At 37.8% G+C, this 20,115-nt stretch overlaps 2 protein-coding genes across 17 annotated transcripts in view; one reads left to right on the top strand and one right to left on the bottom strand.

Annotated features, from left to right (window-relative positions):
• The window catches only part of MYO9A (myosin IXA), a 290,323-nt gene extending 276,652 nt beyond the window's left edge, over positions 1–13,671 (top strand). For all 11 annotated transcript variants that reach the window (XM_064382198.1, XM_064382203.1, XM_064382199.1 and 8 more), the window contains 3 exons: positions 8,797–8,999; positions 11,095–11,237; positions 12,033–13,671. In XM_064382198.1, coding sequence (XP_064238268.1) covers positions 8,797–8,999; positions 11,095–11,237; positions 12,033–12,481 — 795 coding nt within the window. In that variant the 3' untranslated portion in view covers positions 12,482–13,671. The remainder of the gene's footprint in view (positions 1–8,796; positions 9,000–11,094; positions 11,238–12,032) is intronic.
• NR2E3 (nuclear receptor subfamily 2 group E member 3) overlaps positions 1–20,115 on the bottom strand; it is a 42,614-nt gene that overhangs the window by 8,951 nt on the left and 13,548 nt on the right. For 2 of the 6 annotated variants that reach the window (XM_064382213.1, XM_021667508.2), the window contains exons 9-11: positions 15,664–15,861; positions 14,338–14,566; positions 2,268–7,714 (exon numbers count right to left, since the gene is read on the bottom strand). The exons of 1 other annotated variant lie outside the window; for it this stretch is intronic. The gene's annotated coding sequence lies outside the window, so the exon portion shown is untranslated. Of the gene's footprint in view, positions 1–2,267; positions 7,715–14,337; positions 14,567–15,663; positions 15,862–20,115 lie in introns of those variants that run through there. 3 more of the 6 variants (XM_064382216.1, XM_064382214.1, XM_064382217.1) reach the window with 3 other exon arrangements.

Raw genomic sequence — 20,115 nt, 5'->3', positions numbered from 1 at the left:
CTTATCAAGTCAGTGGTCCCAGTATCTCATTGTACAGGTCAGAAGAATTTTTAAAATAAACTATTTTATAAGTGTACCTTTTTAGAGCTCTAAAAACACAGTTTTGGTTTTGTTTTGTTTTTGATGGAGTCTCGCTCTATCGCCAAGCTGGAATGCAGTGGCGTGATCTCAGCTCACTGCAACCTCTGCCTCCCAGGTTCAAGAGATTCTCCTGCCCTCAGCCTCCTGAGTAACTAGGACTGCAGGTGTGCACTACCATATCCAGCTAATTTTTGTATTTTTAGTAGAGACAGGGTTTCACTATGTTGGCCAGGATGGTCTTGATCTCTTGACCTCGTGATCCACCCGCCTTGACTTCCCAAAGTGCTGGGATTGTGAGCCATCACAGCAGCCTAAAAACAACAGTTTTTAAGAACAGAACTCCACTTCCTCCCATTTGAAAGGAATCTATTAAGTGCCAGTTTATTTTTCTGTACAAACTGAGAATAATTATCTCTCCATAGGCCTAATAATGTTTTAAACTGCTTCCTGATCTTGGCTCTCTATCAAAAGTATATTATCTGTGATGTCTTTGGTAGTGGTGGTCCAGTCCAGATTTTTCTGATAATCCTTTTAATGTGTTGTGAAGGATTGGAAATATGGGTATTATGTATAATATTAAATTGTATATTAGTAAGACTTGAGACCTAATACTTATCAACAGTTTGAAGATCATTGTATTTGATATTCTTATTTTAGGAACAGTTTGCCTCCAAAGTTTAAGCCAGGAAATCACTTGAATAGTTACTGAGAAAAAGGATGACAGTATGGCTTTATGTTTTTTTCAGTACTTGCATGAAGAGTTGGGTACAAATTATTCATGTAGTCTATGATCAGTCAAAACCAATACAATCCCTATTATGATAGAAAAATATAATCTTGGACAGGGCTTTGCTATTATCTAAGAACATTAAAGGAAAAAAATTGAAAGGTTCAGCAACAAAAACTGAATATTATTATGTGACAAAAATGACCATAAGCAAAATAAAACAGAAGTTACACACCCTAAATAAATATTTTCAATTCATATTTCAATTTTCCTTAATAAATTTCCCTAATTTTCCTTAATTAATAAGGAGAAGCTCCTATAAGTAAATAGAAAGATTAGCTAACCAGTAAAAAATGGACAAAGGATACTATAAACCACTTCTTAGTGTTATCTACAGATCCTTTTCAGGGATGTCATTAAGGTCAAATTTATTTTTAAGATACTGTCAAGAAAATATTTGCCTTTTTCACTCTGTGACACACTAATGATAGAAAACCAATTATGAAAAAAAAAAATGCTGCAAGAGAATATACTGTGAACATCGATCTAAAAGAAAAAATTCCAATTTGGAAAAAAATAAATTCATGCTTATTATAGGAAAGTAGGAAAGTAGTCAGGGAACTACCATTAATAATTTAGTGTATTTGCAAATTTTATATTACTCATTTTTAAAACCAGTGGTATACAAGCTTATGTACTGTTTTTAACACAGTATTAGTATTTCCCATGTTACTAAAAGCTCCTTGTAATCAACTTTTAAAAAATTAATCTTTCTTTATAATAGAATTCTAGGCTGTAGGGGTTTCCATTTTTTCTTCTTTTTGCTTAGTGCTTCTTAAAAGAGATATATCTGTTGAGATTGTTTGATTTTCTTTAGCTTTATTAAGTGATTTGTAGCTAACTCACGATGAAATACTCCAGTGGCCAGCTGATGGTATAAACACTGAAAAAAGGCAGCTCTTTTATTAAATACTAGAATGTGGACACTAGGAATAAACTCAGATTTTCAAGCTCTTTAAGGCTTTTAAATCGCATTATTTATTCATTTGGCTTAAACAGTCAGTGTCAAATGGAACTGGATGATATCCTGGAATTTATAACATAAAGAATGCTTTGTCATTTTTTGTTAAATTTGAAGACTTATCTTCTGTTTTGAGGATGTTTTTCTTAACATGTTTTTTCCTTCTTGATTTTAGAACTAAAAGTGGAATAGCAATATTGTAATCCTCCTGATTTTATCCCATTATGTATTTTAGCTTTGGAGGAGTTAGCCTGAATGCCCTTAGAACTCCCGTCCAGCCTTTACCTTATCACCTGCACTAAATCATGAGTTTCTGTTTTTTGAGACAGCACTTTTCCTTTCTTGCCAAAATCAACTCAGAAATTTGTCAGTTTAATGTCACATAGTTTTCAAAGGATATTCATGTATGTCCATAAATAGCTAATTTTGAAAAGGAACTCTTAAATATCTTTTTTATTGCAAAATACAACACATACTGAAAAACACAAACATAAATATACAGTTTAATGAATTATTATAAATGAACATCCACATACCACCCCAGCTCAAGAAATAGGACATTGCCAGCACCCCCAGAAGCTCTCCTCTTTCCCTTTCTAGTCACAGTCCTCTTTGTCCTCCAAAGGTAAGCCATAACCTGATTTTTACATTAATGACTTTTGTTTTCTTTTTTATTTGCTACCAAAATACGTATCCCTGAGCACTATAGTTTTGTTTTGCCTAATTTTGAGCTTTATATAAATGGTATCATATAAGATGTATTTTTTGTTTCTGATTTATTTCAGTCAACCTTATGTGTGTAAGACTTATCCATGTTTTGTTTAGTTGTAGCTCATTTTCATTACCATATAGTGTATCACTGTATGCATATGCCACAATTTAATCTACTGTTGATGGACATTTGAATTGTGTTTTGGGGAATTATGATTTTAATGGACTCATACATGTATTTTTATCGGAGAAATATACAGGAGTGGATTTGCAGGGCCACAGGATATATGTATCTTCAACTTCAGTAGATAATGCCAAATTTCTTCCAAAATGGTTGTTACTATGTTAGCAGTGTGTAGGAATTCCCAGTTGCTCCACCTCCTCCCTAGCACTTCTATTGCCGGAGTCCTTAATTTTAGGTATTCCGATGGGTGTGTTTTTTAAAAGTATATTTATTAGTTGTGACTCTTAACGTGTAATATGTGTGTGTGTGTGTGTGTGTGTGTGCATATATATATGATGGCCATTTCTATATTCTCTTTTGTGAGCAATCTGTTCAAAGCTCTTGCCTGTTTTTCTAATTGGATTGTCTGCCTTTTTCTCAAGTTCTGGAGGGATTCTTTATGAATTCCAGATACAAATCCTTTATTGTTACTTTTGTCGCAAATTTTCTTCCATTCTATGGTTTGCTTTTTTCCTTTCTTAAAAGTATCTTTTGATGAACAGAGAGGTTCTTGATTTTAATGTTGTTAATCAGTCTTTCCCTTTAGGATGAATACCTTTTAGGTTCATGTTTTAAGAAAATGTTTCCTTTCCAAGATGCCCTGCAGTTGCCCTTTTGTTATAAATCAGGAGGCTTTTTATGTGTGGGTCTGTTTCTAGGTGCTCTCTTTTGACTTTGCAACAACCCGACCATTATTTTATTTACCATAGATTTCTAAAAATATCTAGTAGAATAAGTCATCCTACCTTCTTAAATAGTGTTTTGACTATTCTTGGCTCTTTATATGGCCATGTAAATTATGGAATCAGCTTCAAAAAATTATCTTGGGATTTTTATTGGGATTGCATTGGATCTATAGATTGCCTTCTGGAGAATTGACATTTTTATGATACTGATTTTTCCCATCCATAAACACGATATATCTCTTCATTCATGTAGATCATTAGCTACTCTCAAAAGTGTTTTATAGTTTTGTATGTTGAGATTTTATACATCTTTAGTTTGAATTACTGCTAGGTATTTAATATATTTAAATGCAATCATAGGTATTTTAAAATTTTTATTTTTTGTTTGTTGCTTGTTGTATAAAAAAATACAATTGATTTTGGTATTTTTCATTTTGTATTCAGTGACTTTGCTGAATTCACTTATTCTAGTAAGTTTTCTATGGATTCCTTTGGATTTTCTACCTGAACAGTCATATCATTCATGAATAATGATAGTTTCACTTGTTCCTTTATAATCGTTATACCTTTTCTTTCTTTTTCTTATGTAAGTTAGAACCTCCAGTACAGTGTCGAATAGAAGTGGTGATGATTATTATTGGCATGTTCCTAGCCCCAAAGGAAAAGCTTTCAATCTTTTGCCACCAAGTGTGATGTTTGCTATAGAATTTTTGTAGGTACTTTATGAGATTAAGCATGCTCCCTTCTATTTCAGATTTTCTAAGAGTTGTTATTGTGATAGAATGTTGAATTTTATGAAATACCTTTACTCCATGTATTGAGGTTTCATCAGACTTTCGAATTGCATTGATATGACACATTACACTGTCGATTTCTGATGTTAAACCATCATACTACTACAATAAGTCCAACTTTTCATATATTTAAAATTTTTATATTGCATTGTCTATATTACTTGATTCTGTTGTAGTTAGGATATTGTTGGGGATTTTTGCATGTGTTTATGAGTAAAATTAACCCATAATAATCCTTTTTTGTTTTTGTTTGTTTTGAGACAGGCTCTTACTGTATCAACCAGGCTACAGTGCAGTGGCATGATCTTGGCTCACTGCGGCCTCAACCTCCTGGGCTCAAGTGATCCTCCCACCTCAGTCCCCTATGTAGCTGGGACTACAGGCACGTGCCACTACACCTGGCTAATTTTTGTATTTTTTTTTTGTAGAGAAGAGGTTTCGCCATGTTGCCCAGGCTGGTCTCAAACTCCTGAGCTCAAGTGAGCCACGTGCCTCCGCCTCCCAAAGTTCTGGGATTATGGGCGTGTGCTAGTGCACTTGGCAATAACCCTTCTTTTTAATATATTTGTTTTGCTTTGTTATTAAAGTTATGCCTGGCTCTAAAGACAAGTTAGGGAATAGTTTCTTTTTTAATTCTGGGGCAGAATTGCTTATTTCTTGTTTGCCAGAAATCTAGGCCTAGAGTTTTGTTTTGGAAAGATTTTGACTTTGGATTCAATTTCTTTAATATCATTCGTATTTCTTTTTCATTCCCACCTTTGGTTATTTGTGACTTCTCTTTTTTTTCATCAGTCTTGCTAGAGTTTTAAAATTTGTATTAGTCTTTTCAAAGAGCTACATTTGGCTTTGATAGTCTTTTTTTCTAATGTTTTTTTGCTCTTTATTGCTTTTTTAGCAGGGGAAATTTATTATGTTGTTGTTTATCTAGTTTCCTGAAATAGATTCTTACACCCTTAATTATGAATCTTTTCTTCTTTTCTAATGTATGTATTTAAGGCTGTAACTTTAAACAAACAGAGCTTACACGAGTTTTTATATTGTTTCAAAGTATTTTCTCATTTCCATTGTGATTTCCTCTTTGACTGTGGTTTGTTTTAAAGTCTATTTCTTAATTTGTGGGCCTACAAGAATTTTTAATTTTCTCTTTGTAATTGCATTATTAGAAAACTTGTTTCAAATTACTTTAATGGTCAGATAAATTATTTCAACCATTGGAAATTTGTAGTTTGCTGTGTGTGCTTTAAAATAATGAGTATTCTGTAGTTAGATACTGAAGTCTGTATATGTCTGTTAGATTGCTTATATCGTTCAGTTTTCTATCATTTGATTGTGTGTGCACACTTGTTCTCTCAGTACTGATTATAGTCTATATCTTTAAATATTTTGTCAATATTTTACTTTAAATTTTTGAAGTAATTTCTTAGGTACATACTTATTTGGAAATGTTATATCTTCTTCATAAATAATATGAACCTTTGTCATTGTGAGCTATCTTTATCACAGGTAATACTACTTAAAGTTTACTTTGTTTACAGTTAATATAGCTGTACTGGCTTTATTTTGGTTAGTGTTTGCATGGTATGTCTTTTTTTTTTTCTATTTCTTTACTCACAGCCTTTCTGAATTCATATGTCTCTTATAAACATCATATAGTTAGGTTTTCTTTTTTTTATACAGCTTGACAGTCCTCAAACTTTAATAGGAGCATTTAATGTATTTACATTTAATATGATCAATATATTTGGGTTTAAAATCTGTTTTTTATGTGCTTTTTATTTGTTCTACCTGATAGATGTTTCTTTTTCTTTTCTTCCTGGCCTTATTTTGCTCTTTCTTGAATTTTTCTTTTGACTACTTTTTTCCTTTTTTTTTTTTTGGAAGTTTTCCACCCATTTACTCTTATTTTAGTCATTTACCAAAAGGTGAAAACATCTGTGACCTATCAGTGTCTGTTAACTAGTAGTTTTCTCTTTTTCCCAGGTGATACAGGTGCTTTAATATGCCTTACTATGATATGATTTTGTTGCTGTTGTTGTTGTATATCTTAATTATCTGTATGTTTGAAATCCAACACATCATTATTGTGTTTTATGTGGTCACTATTTAGACATACTCACTTTTCATTGGCTTTTATTATTTCTTACACCTCCAGGTTTTCTTCTTGAGACATTTTCTATCTTCCCTTCGTTATTTCCTTTAGTGCAGGTCTGCTGGCGTCAGATTCTCCTCTTAGTCTGTCTGAAATGTCTTTATTTCATCTTCATTCCTGAAAATTGTTTTCTGTATATAACAAATGAGTTTGGCAGTTACTTTTTCCTTTCATCACTATGAAAACATTCCATTGTTTTCTGCATTCCATTATTTCTGTTGAGAAACTTTGAATCTGATAGTTGTTCTTCTTTCTTTTTTCAACTAATTTGCTTTTTGTGACTGCTTTTAAGTCTTCCTTTTGCCTTTAGTTTTTAACAGTAGTTTGTCTAGGTATAGACTTCATTTTATTTCTCTTTCTTAGGGGTTGTAGGCTTCTTAAATTCCTAGATTAATAACTTTAACTGCTTTTACAAAAATGCTCTGCCATGATCTCTTCAGTATTTCATCTATAGGATCTCTCTCTCCTGGTATTTGCCCAGGCTGGAGTGCAGTAGCGTAATCTTGGCTCACTGCAACCTCTGTCTCTTGAGTTCAAGCAATTCTCTTGCCTCAGCATCCTGATACTGGGACTATAGGCACATGCCACCACGCCCAGCTAATTTTTATATTTTCAGTAGAGATGGGGTTTCTCTATGTTGGCCAGGCTTGTCTTGAACTCCTGACCTCAGATGATCTGCCTGCCTCAGCCTCCCAAAGTGCTGGAATTACAGACGTGAGCCACTGTGCCTGGCCAGTCTTTTACTTTTGTTTATGAATTTTTCCATTCTTTTGTTTCTTTTTGCTTGGTTCAGAATTTTTCTTTTGACCTAATTTCCAGTCCACTACTTGAACTATGTGTTTTTATCTCCTTCAGCGTGGTTATTTTAAATCTGATAGCCACAATATCTGGAGTCATTCAGGGTTTCTGTTTTCTGTCATTTTTACTAGTTTTCATTTACGTTGTCTTGTCTCCTTTTGTTCCTGTTACTTTCGATTATTTGTCAGAGTATTTGAAAAATTATTTTTTAAAATACTTTGAGGCCTGCTACTTTCCTCCACAGAATGTTTTCATTTTTTTCTGCCTGGTCCTAAAGTATTAGCAATCTGGGATTACTTTAATTCATTTTTAGGGATTAGAACTTCTGGACCATTCAGATGACTTGTAACTAGACTACAGTATCTGCGAGGACTTTTATAATTTCAGTTTACTCTTATGTCTAAGAAACAAACCTTGGGAATCCCAATGTCAGGCACAGAGGTTTTGCCAGGCAGCATCCCACACCATTGAGTGGGTCTGGCTCCAACTTTTATTTTCTTCCCCAAGATGATGGCAAACTTTTTCTGTAAAGGACCAGAGAATAAATATTTTAGGCTTCATAGGCCAATCTCTGTCTCAACAATCAACTCTGCCATTGTTCTGCAAAGGCAGCCATAAAAAATAAGTAAATTAATGAGGATGAATGTATTCCATTGAAGCGGTATTTACAAAATATGTGCAAAGCTAGATTTGCCACACCAGCCATAGTTTGCCGTCCTCTGCTATAGTATGTCAAAAGTTCTGTTTTCAGAACTGATTCACAGCCACCTCTGACATTTAGATTAGCACTAAATGTGGAGTAGCCTCTCCTTGATCTACCTTGTTAGCTCTTCAACGCCTTAAAGCATATGTTGAGTTTTTACGTTTCTTAGCAGGAGATTAACCTAAAAGTTTAGTTTGCCAACACCAGAAGCTAAAGTCACATATGAGGTAACCAATGTTTAAAAAAAAAAAAAAAAGATTTTCACACTCTGATCTCAAGAATAGAAGTTTCCTAAGAAAATATATCTCACTAAGCACCCTGTGTTAGGTAAATGACTACATTTTGTTTTTGTTTTTCAAATCTGAGTTTTAGAACATACTTCTATGGCCCTCCTGGAGAGATTGTACATTCCAAGGCTAAAGTTCTAGAGCGCTGTTATCCATCAGAACTTACTATGATGATAGGAAATGTTTATCTGTACCAGTCAGTGTGGGGGTCATGAGCTACCTGTGGCTATTGAGCACTTGAATTGTGGCTAGTGTGACTGCAGAACTGAAATGTTACTTCAGTTTTAATTAATTTAAAAATAAATATCCAGATGTGGCTATTTTGTTTGGAATGGATGCAGCTTATTTTAAAAGAAGAATCTCATCTCAGTACACAGTGGGTTCTTACACTCCCACCTACCAAAATACCAATTTTCCAGCCCTCTTGCAAGAAATATTTTAACTTAAATATGTTGGATGAATGATATTTCACTAAATATCCTAGGCCTCGCAGAGTGTTTCTGTTTATTCTTACCATTTGCCTGGTGTGATGGAAGTACACTTGTTATCCTTAAAGAGCAACGTAAAACTGATGCAGTCATTCAGTTTACTTTCTAACATGGATTTTTCTCTGCAGGGAAAGGGGCGTATTCGTCGAGGAAACTATCCAGGTCCATCTTCACCTGTTGTAGTTCGGTTGCCTTCCATGGCTGATGTCTCAGAAGAGACCTTGACTAGTGAGGCAGCCATGGAGACTGACATCACGGAACAGCAGCAAGCAGCTATGCAGCAGGAGGAAAGAGTACTGACTGAGCAGATTGAGAACCTCCAGAAAGAGAAGTGAGTATCCAGGAGGAAGGGAAGAGACAGTTATTGTCCTTTTTCATCTCCTTCCTTCTGTTGTTTCTTTATTTTTTCTTATTTATTAAATATCTCCTGTGTGTCAAACACTGTGTCAGATGATACAGGAGATGTTGAGATGACAAAGACGTGTTGCCTATACTCAGGTAACAGTGTGAAAGTTGTACCATCCAGGAAGTCAGTTCCATGAGCTGGAAAACCTGAGGCTGCTTGCTACAGTGATAGTCTGGAGAGGCTGACTGGGAGGAGGACACAGTATCCACAGGGCATGTCAGTGTTAGTCACGATTCATTTGGCAGTAACAGTGGGGAGCCAAGATGGGGTACTGGAGTCCTAACAGGGCACAGATCAGCCTCCATAACAGATTTTGTTTTGCAAAGAAGAGTAGAAATTCTTAGGCTAAGCCAAAGTCCCTTTCAAGAATAGGCATTATTCACAAATCCATGAAGGAAGGTAATTATTCAAAGATCCATATGGCTATGGGAATAGCAACTAGATCGTCATAGTAAGGCTGTAGCCCTAGAGGATGCTAGGATTCTGGATAGGGAAATTGGCTGCAATTTAGGAGAGACACAAATAAGAAGCTCTTTTACCTACATTCATCATTGTTGCAGGGATTGGGTGACCCCTGTGCCTTGGGGATAATATGAATATCCCATGGTTCTCCTGACAAGTGCTGTGTAATAGTTCTGGTCGACATTGATGACTCTTAAGCAGTCTTAATGAGATCTTTGTTCCAGAGTTCCAGGATCCCAGGTCTTGAGTTTGGCTCATAAGGGGATATGAGACTGTTAAAGTACTTTTTTTGTCTCTCATGATTGATTCTGGAGTTTAGGCCAGCTAAAACAGCAGCAGAGCTCAGCTTTTAAAAATATGATAAGGCAAAGATGATGTACATTGACCAGGGGCTATTTGCTGTAAGAGTGATCTGAAAAGAAGACCTCATTCAGCTTTGATGCAAATGATACTGGCAGTCTTCAAGGATAAATAGGAATTTTCAAAAAAGGAGAAAGTCTCCATAAAAAAAAGAACAAACAGAATCTCAGAATGCACATGGCTTAGGACAATTGTAATGCTGGCAGGACTATTTTTTAAATGATTGTTCATGGATCTCAAGCTAAGTAAAGTGGAAGTAAAGGTAAGGGAGTCTGTTAGGGAAGAGACTTGTTTAGAAGGTGAGTAAGAATTGGAAGGGTAAGGAGGTTGTGAACAGAGTAGAGAGTATTGGATTCAGAGTTGGTTTATTTCCAGGTAATGACAAGCTCCAGGATCTACCCATTGGAGAAAGTAGCTTAGATAAAGTGGAGGAAGGTCTTGTTAGAAGTTGCAGACATAAAGAAACTTTAGTGTTAGGGTATTGAAATGAGTTTTTACAAAGATATTAATTGAATATATCAGGGTGATATCAGGCATTAGTGAGAAAGCAAGATTAGGAGCCAAGTACCAAAGACCTCATGGAATGTGGGGCACTACTGAGAGGTAGCTGGGTGACTGTGATGAAGAAGGAAGATGAAGAGAATACAATAACTGAAGATGGCGTAAGCTTCAAAGGACAGAAAAGATCAGTGTTTTTCTTCAGCTAGAGGTCTCTGTGGTGAAGGTAGTGGATATAGTCTATAGCCAGTTAGTAAGCTTCATGGAAAATAGTTTAGGAGGCAGAGGAATCTTAGAGATTATCTAGTTTAATCTCTTTGTTTTGTGGTTGAGGAAGCTGAGGTCCAGAGAGAGAAAGGTACTTTCCTGAAACATTATGAACAAGTTTGGAGGCCTGATCTCCTGATTATCAGTCCAGAGTTCATTTTACCAAAAGATCTCACCACTACAGCATCTTCCTTCACCCTACCCTCAGCCCTATTATTGGTCCTAGATTGGCTGTCATTTTGTCCTTTAGTCCATATAGTTTTAGCCATCACCATATTTGGCATACAAGTCCTTGTCACTACCTGGATGGGGATAGTAAAAATGTGACTGTCTTTGCTTCTTAGATTCCTGACTTCCACAGAGGATCTTTTTTTCTGTTATCTTCCTTCCAGTTCCTATCAAATGCTAATGGTTTCTTGATTGTATCTTACAGGGAAGAGCTAACATTTGAGATGCTTGTACTGGAACCCCGTGCCTCTGATGATGAAACCCTTGAGTCTGAGGCCTCCATTGGGACTGCTGATAGCTCAGAAAATTTGAATATGGAATCTGAAGGTGTTATCTCTGAGAAATCAGGTAAGTGAACATGGTAAACCAAAGACTCCAGATTTGTTTTGCAGAGGAGGAATAAGGATTTCCAAACTAAGACAAAGTCTTTTAAGAATGCACTGACCATACATCAACAGTAATAAAGTCCTGAGGAATTTTGTCCTTCTATCCATATAGTTTTAGCCTTCATCGTTTGGCATGCAGGCCCTTATCACCACCTGGATGAGGGTAAGAAATGTAACTGTCTTTGCTACCTAGATTCCTGACTTCCATTCTTTGTTCCTGTTGTCTTTGTAAAGCTTCCATATACATTTGTGGGGTTTTTTTGTGTTTTTTTGTTTGTTTGTTTTTGTAAGTTAATGTTTTATCCTGCATTTACCACAGAGAAAAGCCAATAATCAATCACAGTACGTGTTGTCCTACTGACCCATGACCCATTTTCTGAGGGTGGCAAGAATTTTGCCCCACTGTGAGGTGGGACTGTACACATATGCAAAAGAGGTGTTTAACTGAATGGCATCTCAGGAAGACATAGAACTTACTACATATCCTGGCTGGTTTCTAAATGGTAGTGACTGTTCTAGGCTTCTGCTGGTGGCATAGTCAAATGCCAGATTTCCTTGGGGATGATTCTGGAATGATTGATATATATATACAAATGGATGGTGAGCTCTCTTTGACTGTGCCCATAGTAGGTCAGCCTGGACCCTCCAGATCTTATCCCACCCAATTTCATGTGTGAACAGTGACACCTACTCATTACATGATGATTTGCTTTAGAGGGAACTGTCATTTACATCTTTGGTCTCTTTTTTGTGTTAGAGAGAAGCTTAGCCCTTAGTTCCCTGAAGACAGCTGGCAAGTCCGAACCTTCCAGCAAGTTGCAAAAGCAGCTTAAAAAGCAGCAAGACTCTTTCGATGTAGTGGACTCTTCGGTCTCCTCTTTATGTCTGTCTCATGGAACCAGAAAACGATTTCAGATTTATTCCAAATCTCCATTCTACCGAGCTGCCTCAGCTAATGAGGCCCTGGGAATGGAAGGACCAGTGGGCCAGACCAAATCCCTGGAAGACAGGCCTCAGTTCATCAGCAGAGGAACCTTCAACCCAGAAAAGGGCAAACAAAAATTAAAGAATGTGAAAAACTCACCTCAGAAAACCAAAGAGACCCCAGAGGGGACAGTCATGTCTGGCCGCAGAAAAACTGTGGACCCAGACTGCACCTCCAACCAACAGCTAGCACTCTTTGGAAATAATGAATTTATGGTCTGAACTGGCAGATGTGTTTCCCTCCATGGCTACAGAGTGGTAAACACATCTCACCTTTGGGGCTGTGTTTCATCACCTCGTTCACAATAATAGTCCATCCTAATTGTGGTCCTGCCTCTTTTCTAAGCATATGGCTACGACTGTATGTGCTGAATTCCTGGGCCTCCTGCAGAAGCAGAAAGGCCTCTTTGAAGCCTGCTGGGGATGGTGCCAGCTGTGCCTTGGCTGCTTTATTTGAATTGAGATTTCACTAAAAACAAAGCCACCTAGGACCTGGGGATTTTGGTCAGTTGTAGTTGCCTCTCCCCTACCCTGTTTTCCCTTCCCAAAGGTGGGTGTTGTTGAACTAGGGGGGATATTGTGGGCCTGAGGGAGCCTCTCATTGCTGGCATTTGAAGAAAACATATATACATCTTTCTTAACTATGAAAGCAAAAGGCATTTGGGTTTAGTTTGGGATAGTTAGTTAGGAGCTGGGGTTGGATATAATAATTTTTTTCCAAAACCTTATAAACAAAACGTCTGAGCCCTCTATTTTAAGATTTCTGAAAAAAACACTCCATATTATATTCTGGGGAAAGCATAAAAAAAAAAAGTGATTGTTTCCATGAAGCCATCAGAGTGTGTCTTAGCGCTCTCGTTATACAGTGAAGAAGAGAATACCTATTATTTAGTTTTTTGATGATGCTGATTAATGTCATAATAATCAGTGCTGGTTTAACTCCTGTTTAGTTCCTGCCAAATACATTGCATGGACTGAAGTGTCAGTAGCCATACTGTTCTCCTGTTTCCTAGTCCTAGGATCAGATTCTTCTACTTTGTTTTTTTAGTTTCCCAGAGACATGGTGATCCCTAAACTTACTTATGAAGGTTTCATCCTAAGCCCTTCAGGCTTTTCTCCTGTATAGATTAAACCGAAAACCACATATGAGCCTGTTCATCTGCTGGTGGATTCCCACCACAGACTCAAACAAATAATGTGACCGTCTAGTCAGTTCTCCAGAAACTTTTTCACATACAGCATTGCATGAATAAGTGTTACAGAAAGCTGCCAAAAAATAAAAAGGTTTTTAATATAACCTATCTAACCTTTATCTTCCTTTTCTCAGACCATCAGTATTAAATATGATGGGAAAAAAAATCAAGAACTACTTGAAGCTATTTTTGTTAATATTCTGGTTACTGAAGTTTACTGTAAATATGTATGTATAGTAGGTATATTTCTTTTTAACTTTGTGCTTTCCTCCTTCCCATGGAATTTCTTCCCACAGATTAGGGGCCACTGGACAAGGGGGTGAGAGCCATTCATCCCTGGGTTGAGGGGATAGTAAGACATCATTTTCACCACTGGGTGGTCTTCATACACCTGAGTTATAATAGCATTTTAAGTTTCAATTAGAAATCTGTTTTTGCTATTTATAATATATGAAAAGTGAAACATGATAGCCTTTCTTGAGATAAGTATGTGAAATGTTTATTTTTAAAGTTACTAAATGCATCTTGTCTTGCTACTACATGCACTGCTCTGAAAAAGAGCCTTTACCATCTATAACCTGTATTTTGGTTATTATTCCTTTTCATACTTCTTTGAAGTTGTGGAAATAATATTAAGTCTTTAGTTAAGGCAGAGTCTCCTGTTACACAACACTGAACCTCATGCCACTGCCTCAGTGGTTATTGGCCAGCCCCAGAGGTTAGACTTGGAGCATAATTCTGAGTGGCAGCTAAAGGTAGCAGGAGTCTTACCTCTCCCTGCTTTGGGTTCAGAATTGGGCCAGAGAAAGGAAGCTCTTAAAATCTCCAGAATAATGACAATTAGTGAACAAATGTTATGCTTTATATCCCATAGACATCTCTCACCTTGTTCATCTTGTCCTGAGGAATAATAAACGTTAAGCTTTTAAAAATCAGAATTTCAGAGACTCCTCTCTCCTAGAGGAAAACCCCTCAGCATGGTGTGTCAGAGTGGGATTGCTGGTTCCTTAGCCCCATGCCGGGCTGCACAGTCTGTTTCAGTGTTCTTGAGGGAGTAGTGTGCTGCTGGGCATTAATTGTTACTCCACACTTGCTCCAGAATGTTGGTTAAAGCCTGTATAAAAAAAAAAAGATGATTGCCCTTATTGAATAATTTCCTGTGGCCCAGAGCAATGGCCAGGAGAACACATGTTGGCACAGGTTCTTCCTTCTAAATCTTTGTGCGTTTTTTTGGCAAAATGAGCTTTTTGGCAGTTAAAAAACTACTTACTTAGGTCACTTTATAGGAACTAGGTGATGGATGTTAAGAGACTTTATAATTTTTCTCAGGGACCTGAAACTCCAATTTGGGTAAAATTCAATTAAAAAAAACAAACAACTTGTTTTTTTGGTTGCTAGATTTGTGGATTTCTAGTGATTTAACAATCTGCCAGGATTGAGGTGGGTGTGTGAGGAGGAGAGAGCCACAAAATGGTAAGAGTGGAGAGCAGTGTGGGGCCCTCCCTTTGAGGGAAAGCTGTTGTTTACATAGGGTAATAGGCTTTGTTGGCCTGATCAAGAGATGAAGCCATACTCTTAAAAACCTTCAGAACCAAGTGCTGTGTCTGCATCCATCTGTTCTCACTGGCCCTCTGCATGGTAAAAAGTTAGGTCACCACAAAGTGATGCCACAGTACAATCCCTTACAAAGGTGTTTAGCCCTTATTGTGCATCACATTTGCGGTTCCGTAGTGCTTCTCCTTTGCTTATTTGCTTTGCTCTGCATGGCAGCAGTGGGGCAGCTCCCCATTTGGAGCCAACACTCCAAAATGCAGAGCACTCTAGTCACAGCACACATTCCCAGCCCCAAACAAAACCCGAATTTTCAATTCTTCCCATTAAAGTGAATGTATCCCTGTAATTATGTACTTATTATTATGGAAAATGTAACTTAAGTAGAGAAGTGTGATTTCATTCTGTTGTTATCACAAATTGAAGCAAATTAACAGCAAATACAGGCAGGATTCAGGGAGGTGACATGCTTATTTTACAATGTACTTTGTACCTCCTGCCGTTTAAATTATTTTGCCACTCTGGGCTTCTGAAAACACAAAGGGCGATACAGCCCTCCAACTATGAGCCTTGCAGAGAGAGACAGAAGGGCCAGAGGTCCTGGGATGGAGTACTAGAGACCCACCTTCTCATGCTTTGGAAACCTGCCAGAGCACTTACCCTGCTGGAAGGTTAATGAAGACTTCCGTTCTGTGTTTCATAACAGTAGAGTTGTTTTCACCATCAAAGACAGAAGGTCACAGATGTGTGCTGAAAAGATGTGGCCCAGCAAGGTTCTGTAGTCCCACCTCAGTGCCTGCGGGCTGTGTTTTTAACTGTAACTAATCAGTGTTTACCTTTCGCAAGCACTTTGGTAAACTAGAAAGAAGAAAGGATTCTCAGGATGTGTTCAGAGCTGAGAGCGTTTTCATTTTAAAAAAACATACTCCTTGGCCTTCCTCATCCTCCTCTCTTTTTTCTTCTTGGTGGGAAGCTGGACACAGGGCATGCATCATTCTGTATGGACAAATGTGTTATGTCCACCCATGCTCTTGTGACGATGCCCCAGCACTGTCCCCTAGTACCATGCTGGCCTTGGTAATAAAACTCCTTGGTATCTGTGGGAGTCATCTTTTTCTATGCCCTAGGCTACTTTTAACCACTTTTCTCTAGAATGACTCCCACATTTGATTTGATATTGAAAGGGTAACAGCAAAATGATTGTGGAGATGGATCTATTAGGTCTCATATTGGTCCCTTGGTTGAAACTATTTTCAAAAAAGTCCCAACAATGGGCCTGTCACCTTGCTAGTCATCCATTCTTAATGCCTATCAGCCCTCTGAGGTCATATAAAAGTTACACCTTTTGAACCAAGTATTTGTATTTACTATGGGAAAGGTGTGGACTAGAGATTAGTATTATATTATTTTAATGGATTTTAAGTAATTTATAAATATGCTGAGTGTAAATTTTTAAAAGACTATGTATTGTAAAAGAACATATCCTGTGAAATATAACACTTTACTGTTTAATAGAATAATTCTATAAGAAGAATGATTTATCTCACCCACGGAACTGATTACATTCCGGATGCAATCAATCAACAGGCACTTTGTAATTTCCTTTTTGTTTTTTTCTTTGTGGGGGGTTGAGGGGTAACAAGACATCATCTGTATAAAGTGCAGTTTGTGTAACTCAAAATATGCACTGTATGGCTACACAAAAGCAGCTTGATGAACAAATCACCCCATGGCTCATTAAAGAACAAAGCTTCCAGAAGCAGCAATATGTGTGGTTTGTTTTCCATCCATCCTAGCTCCCACTCCAACTTATTCCAGTCCAACTCCAAGGAACAGCAGTGACTTCTTAGTTACACTGATGTGTTTTCAGGAAAGGACTCAACCCCAGATTGACAAAGCACAGAAGTGGCAGTCCCTGGAACTCAACTGTAAGTGAAGGTATGATTCAAGGTGTCATTTGTCTGTAGTGGATGCAGGCTGCTGGCTGTCAATAACTCATTTAATTGTTTAAGGCTTAAAGGGCAGGAAAAGCAGTCTGCATTTAGGATCTTCCCCTAAATTGACCACTTGAAGATGTAGCAAGGTTGCTAATAGCGGGCTCAAGGACTTTCACTGAAAAGCAGAGCAACACATTGCAGTAGAAACAAATTTTAACTCAGTTTGTCATTTTTGTTCTGCCACCAACTTTACTACATGACTGGGAAAGGCTAAAGGATGTTAGTTTTCCTATCTGGAAGTCAGTTCTCCTTCCCAGATTCCCATCTTTGGAGAACTCCTGCTGACCCTCGGGTTTTAGTGTAAAAGGCAGTTGTCCTGGGAAGTTTGCTCTAACCCTGTGAATTGGATTGGAGGCCTGTGTTCTCAACAGCTCTCAGTATTCACAGTGTCAAACACTTGCTTGTCTTGCTCCCAGCACCTAGTAAGAGGTGCTGGGCACTTAGATACTAGATGAAAGGATTGACCTAGGATCAGTGGTTTCAAAATGCCAAATCAGGTTTTTTTTTCCTAGCCAAATATATTCAATTTTTAAAATTGTGGGGTCATCCTCGCTTCTTTTTACATTAAATTTACATTTACATTTTTGCATTAAATTTATATTACACGGAAATATGAATAGCATTGTTTAAAATTTCCTTAGTTGCCCAAACAAAACCTAGAAATATCACTTTTATTTTTTTGAGATGGAGTCTTGCTGTGTCACCCAGGCTGGAGTGCAGTGGTGCAATCTCGGCTCACGGCAACCCCCACCTCCCAAGTTCAAGCAATTCTCCTGGGTCAGGCTCCCAAGTGGCTGGGACTACAGGCATGTGCCACCATGCCTGGCTAATTTTTCTATTTTTAGTAGAGACAGTGTTTCACCATGTTGGCCAGGCTGGTCTGAACTCCTGACCTCAGGTGATCTGCCCGCCTTGGCCTCCCAAAGTGCTGGGATTGCAGGTGTGAGCCACCATGCCTAGCCGAAATCCATTCTTAAAACTTGCCCCTGAGATTACTGAGTCTACAACTAACTATTGTGATTATGAAGACCTGAGAACAGAAAGGTATAATGAGATGCAAGTTATACAGAGACTAGAGCTTCGGTTTGGTTTGGTTTTTAAAATGCTTTTGCCCTAGAATGGGTGGCAGTACAGTATCTAGAGCAGAGACAACCATGAAAATAGATAAGGTATATGTAAGACCTGACTGTTGAACCTTGTAGGTGTCTCACACTCTCAGTCAAGGAGTGTGTCACTTCCAGGTAGTGCCCACAGGCATTGTCCTAGGTGCTTAGGGTACATTAGTGAACAAAACAAAGATCTTTGCCCTGTAGAGCCACATTCTAGTGGGGAACACCAGTGATGTCCACCAGATAGAGACAATACCTGGGTTTGACTATCAGGTTACATTTGAATGAGCACTTCTTGGCATCTTGAGTCTTTCCCTGATCTTCCTACCTTGAAACACTCGCTTGTGGGTTGAGAAGTGTCTTGTGAATCTAAAAACTAGCTTTATTTGAAAAGAAAGGCCCAGATAGTCCCACAGGATCTACCTCCGTGGTGCTTCATAGCCAAAGACATTTCTGGCATTGAGAAAAAAAAAAAAAAAAAAAAAAAGCTTTCAAATTATCTCCTCTCCTGACAAGGACCCTAAATGCAATGAAAGAGCCATTACTCATCAGAATTTCAGTAGAGCCAATCTACAACAAAACGTTGAATACATCTTGGGACATGCTGAGAGCTGTGCCATATTAGGAGAATGGAGGCCACTTTGTATTCCAGGTGAGATGGACTTAGTACAGAAATGAGGAGCTAACAAAGGTCAGAGATGTACCCACAGGTCAAGAAAGCCAACGTAAATCTCAGCTAAAAGTTCCAAAGTTCTCAAGAGCTTGCCTGGAAGCTATTACAATTCTAGCCAAGAGGCTGCTGTGAAATCTATTTTCCCACAATGTGGCTGTAGTGTCTCCAAAAAAAATGGCTTCTCACCAAAAGAGAGCCCACATAGCCAAGTCAATTCTAAGCAAAAAGAACAGAGCGGGAGGCATCACACTACTGGACTTCAAACTATACTACAAGCCTACAGTAATCAAAACAGCATGGTACTAAAACATATAGACCAATGGAACAGAACAGAGGCCTCGGAGGCAACACCACACATCTACAACCATCTGATCTTTGACAAACCTGACAAAAACAAGCAATGGGGAAAGGATTCCCTGTTTAATAAATAGTGTTGGGAAAACTGGCTAGCCGTGTGCAAAAAGCAGAAACTGGACCCCTTCCTGACACCTTACACTAAAATTAACTCCAGATGGATTAAAGACTTAAACATAAGACCTAACACCATAAAAACCCTAGAAGAAAATCTAGGCAAAACCATTCAGGACATAGGCATAGGCAAGGACTTCATGACCAAAACACCAAAAGCATTGGCAACAAAAGCCAAAATAGACAAATGGGACCTAATCAAACTCCACAGCTTCTGCATGGCAAAAGAAACAGTCATTAAAGTGAATCGGCAACCAACAGAATGGGAAAAATTTTTGCAGTTTACCTATTTGACAAAGGGCTGATATCCAGAATTTACAAAGAACTAAAACAGATTTACAAGAAAAAAACAAGCCCATTCAAAAGTGGGCGAAGGATATGAACAGACACTTTACAAAAGAAGACATACATGAGGCCAATAAACATAAAAATGCTCATCATCACTGGTCATTAGAGAAATGCAAATCAAAACTACATTGAGATACCATCTCACGCCAGTTAGAATGGTGATCATTAAAAAATCTGGAGACAACAGATGCTGGAGAGGATGTGGAGAAATAGGAACACTTTTACACTGTTGGTGGGAGTGTCAATTAGTTCAACCATTGTGGAAGACAGTGTGGCGATTCCTCAAGGACCTAGAAATAGAAATTCCATTTGACCCAGCAATCCCATTACTGGGTATATATCCAAAGGATTATAAATCGTTCTACTATAAGGACACATGCACACGAATGTTCATTGCAGCACAATTTACAATAGCAAAGACCTAGAACCAACCCAAATGCCCATCGATGATAGACTGGACAGGGAAAATGTGGCACATATACACCATGGAATATTATGCAGCCATCAAAAACAATGA

This window comes from Aotus nancymaae, unplaced genomic scaffold, assembly GCF_030222135.1.
Source record: "Aotus nancymaae isolate 86718 unplaced genomic scaffold, 86718_ANA_hifiasm-v0.15.2.pri h1tg000003l, whole genome shotgun sequence".
Taxonomy (NCBI): Eukaryota; Metazoa; Chordata; class Mammalia; order Primates; family Aotidae; genus Aotus; species Aotus nancymaae.
This window is presented reverse-complemented; position numbering and strand designations above follow the sequence as displayed.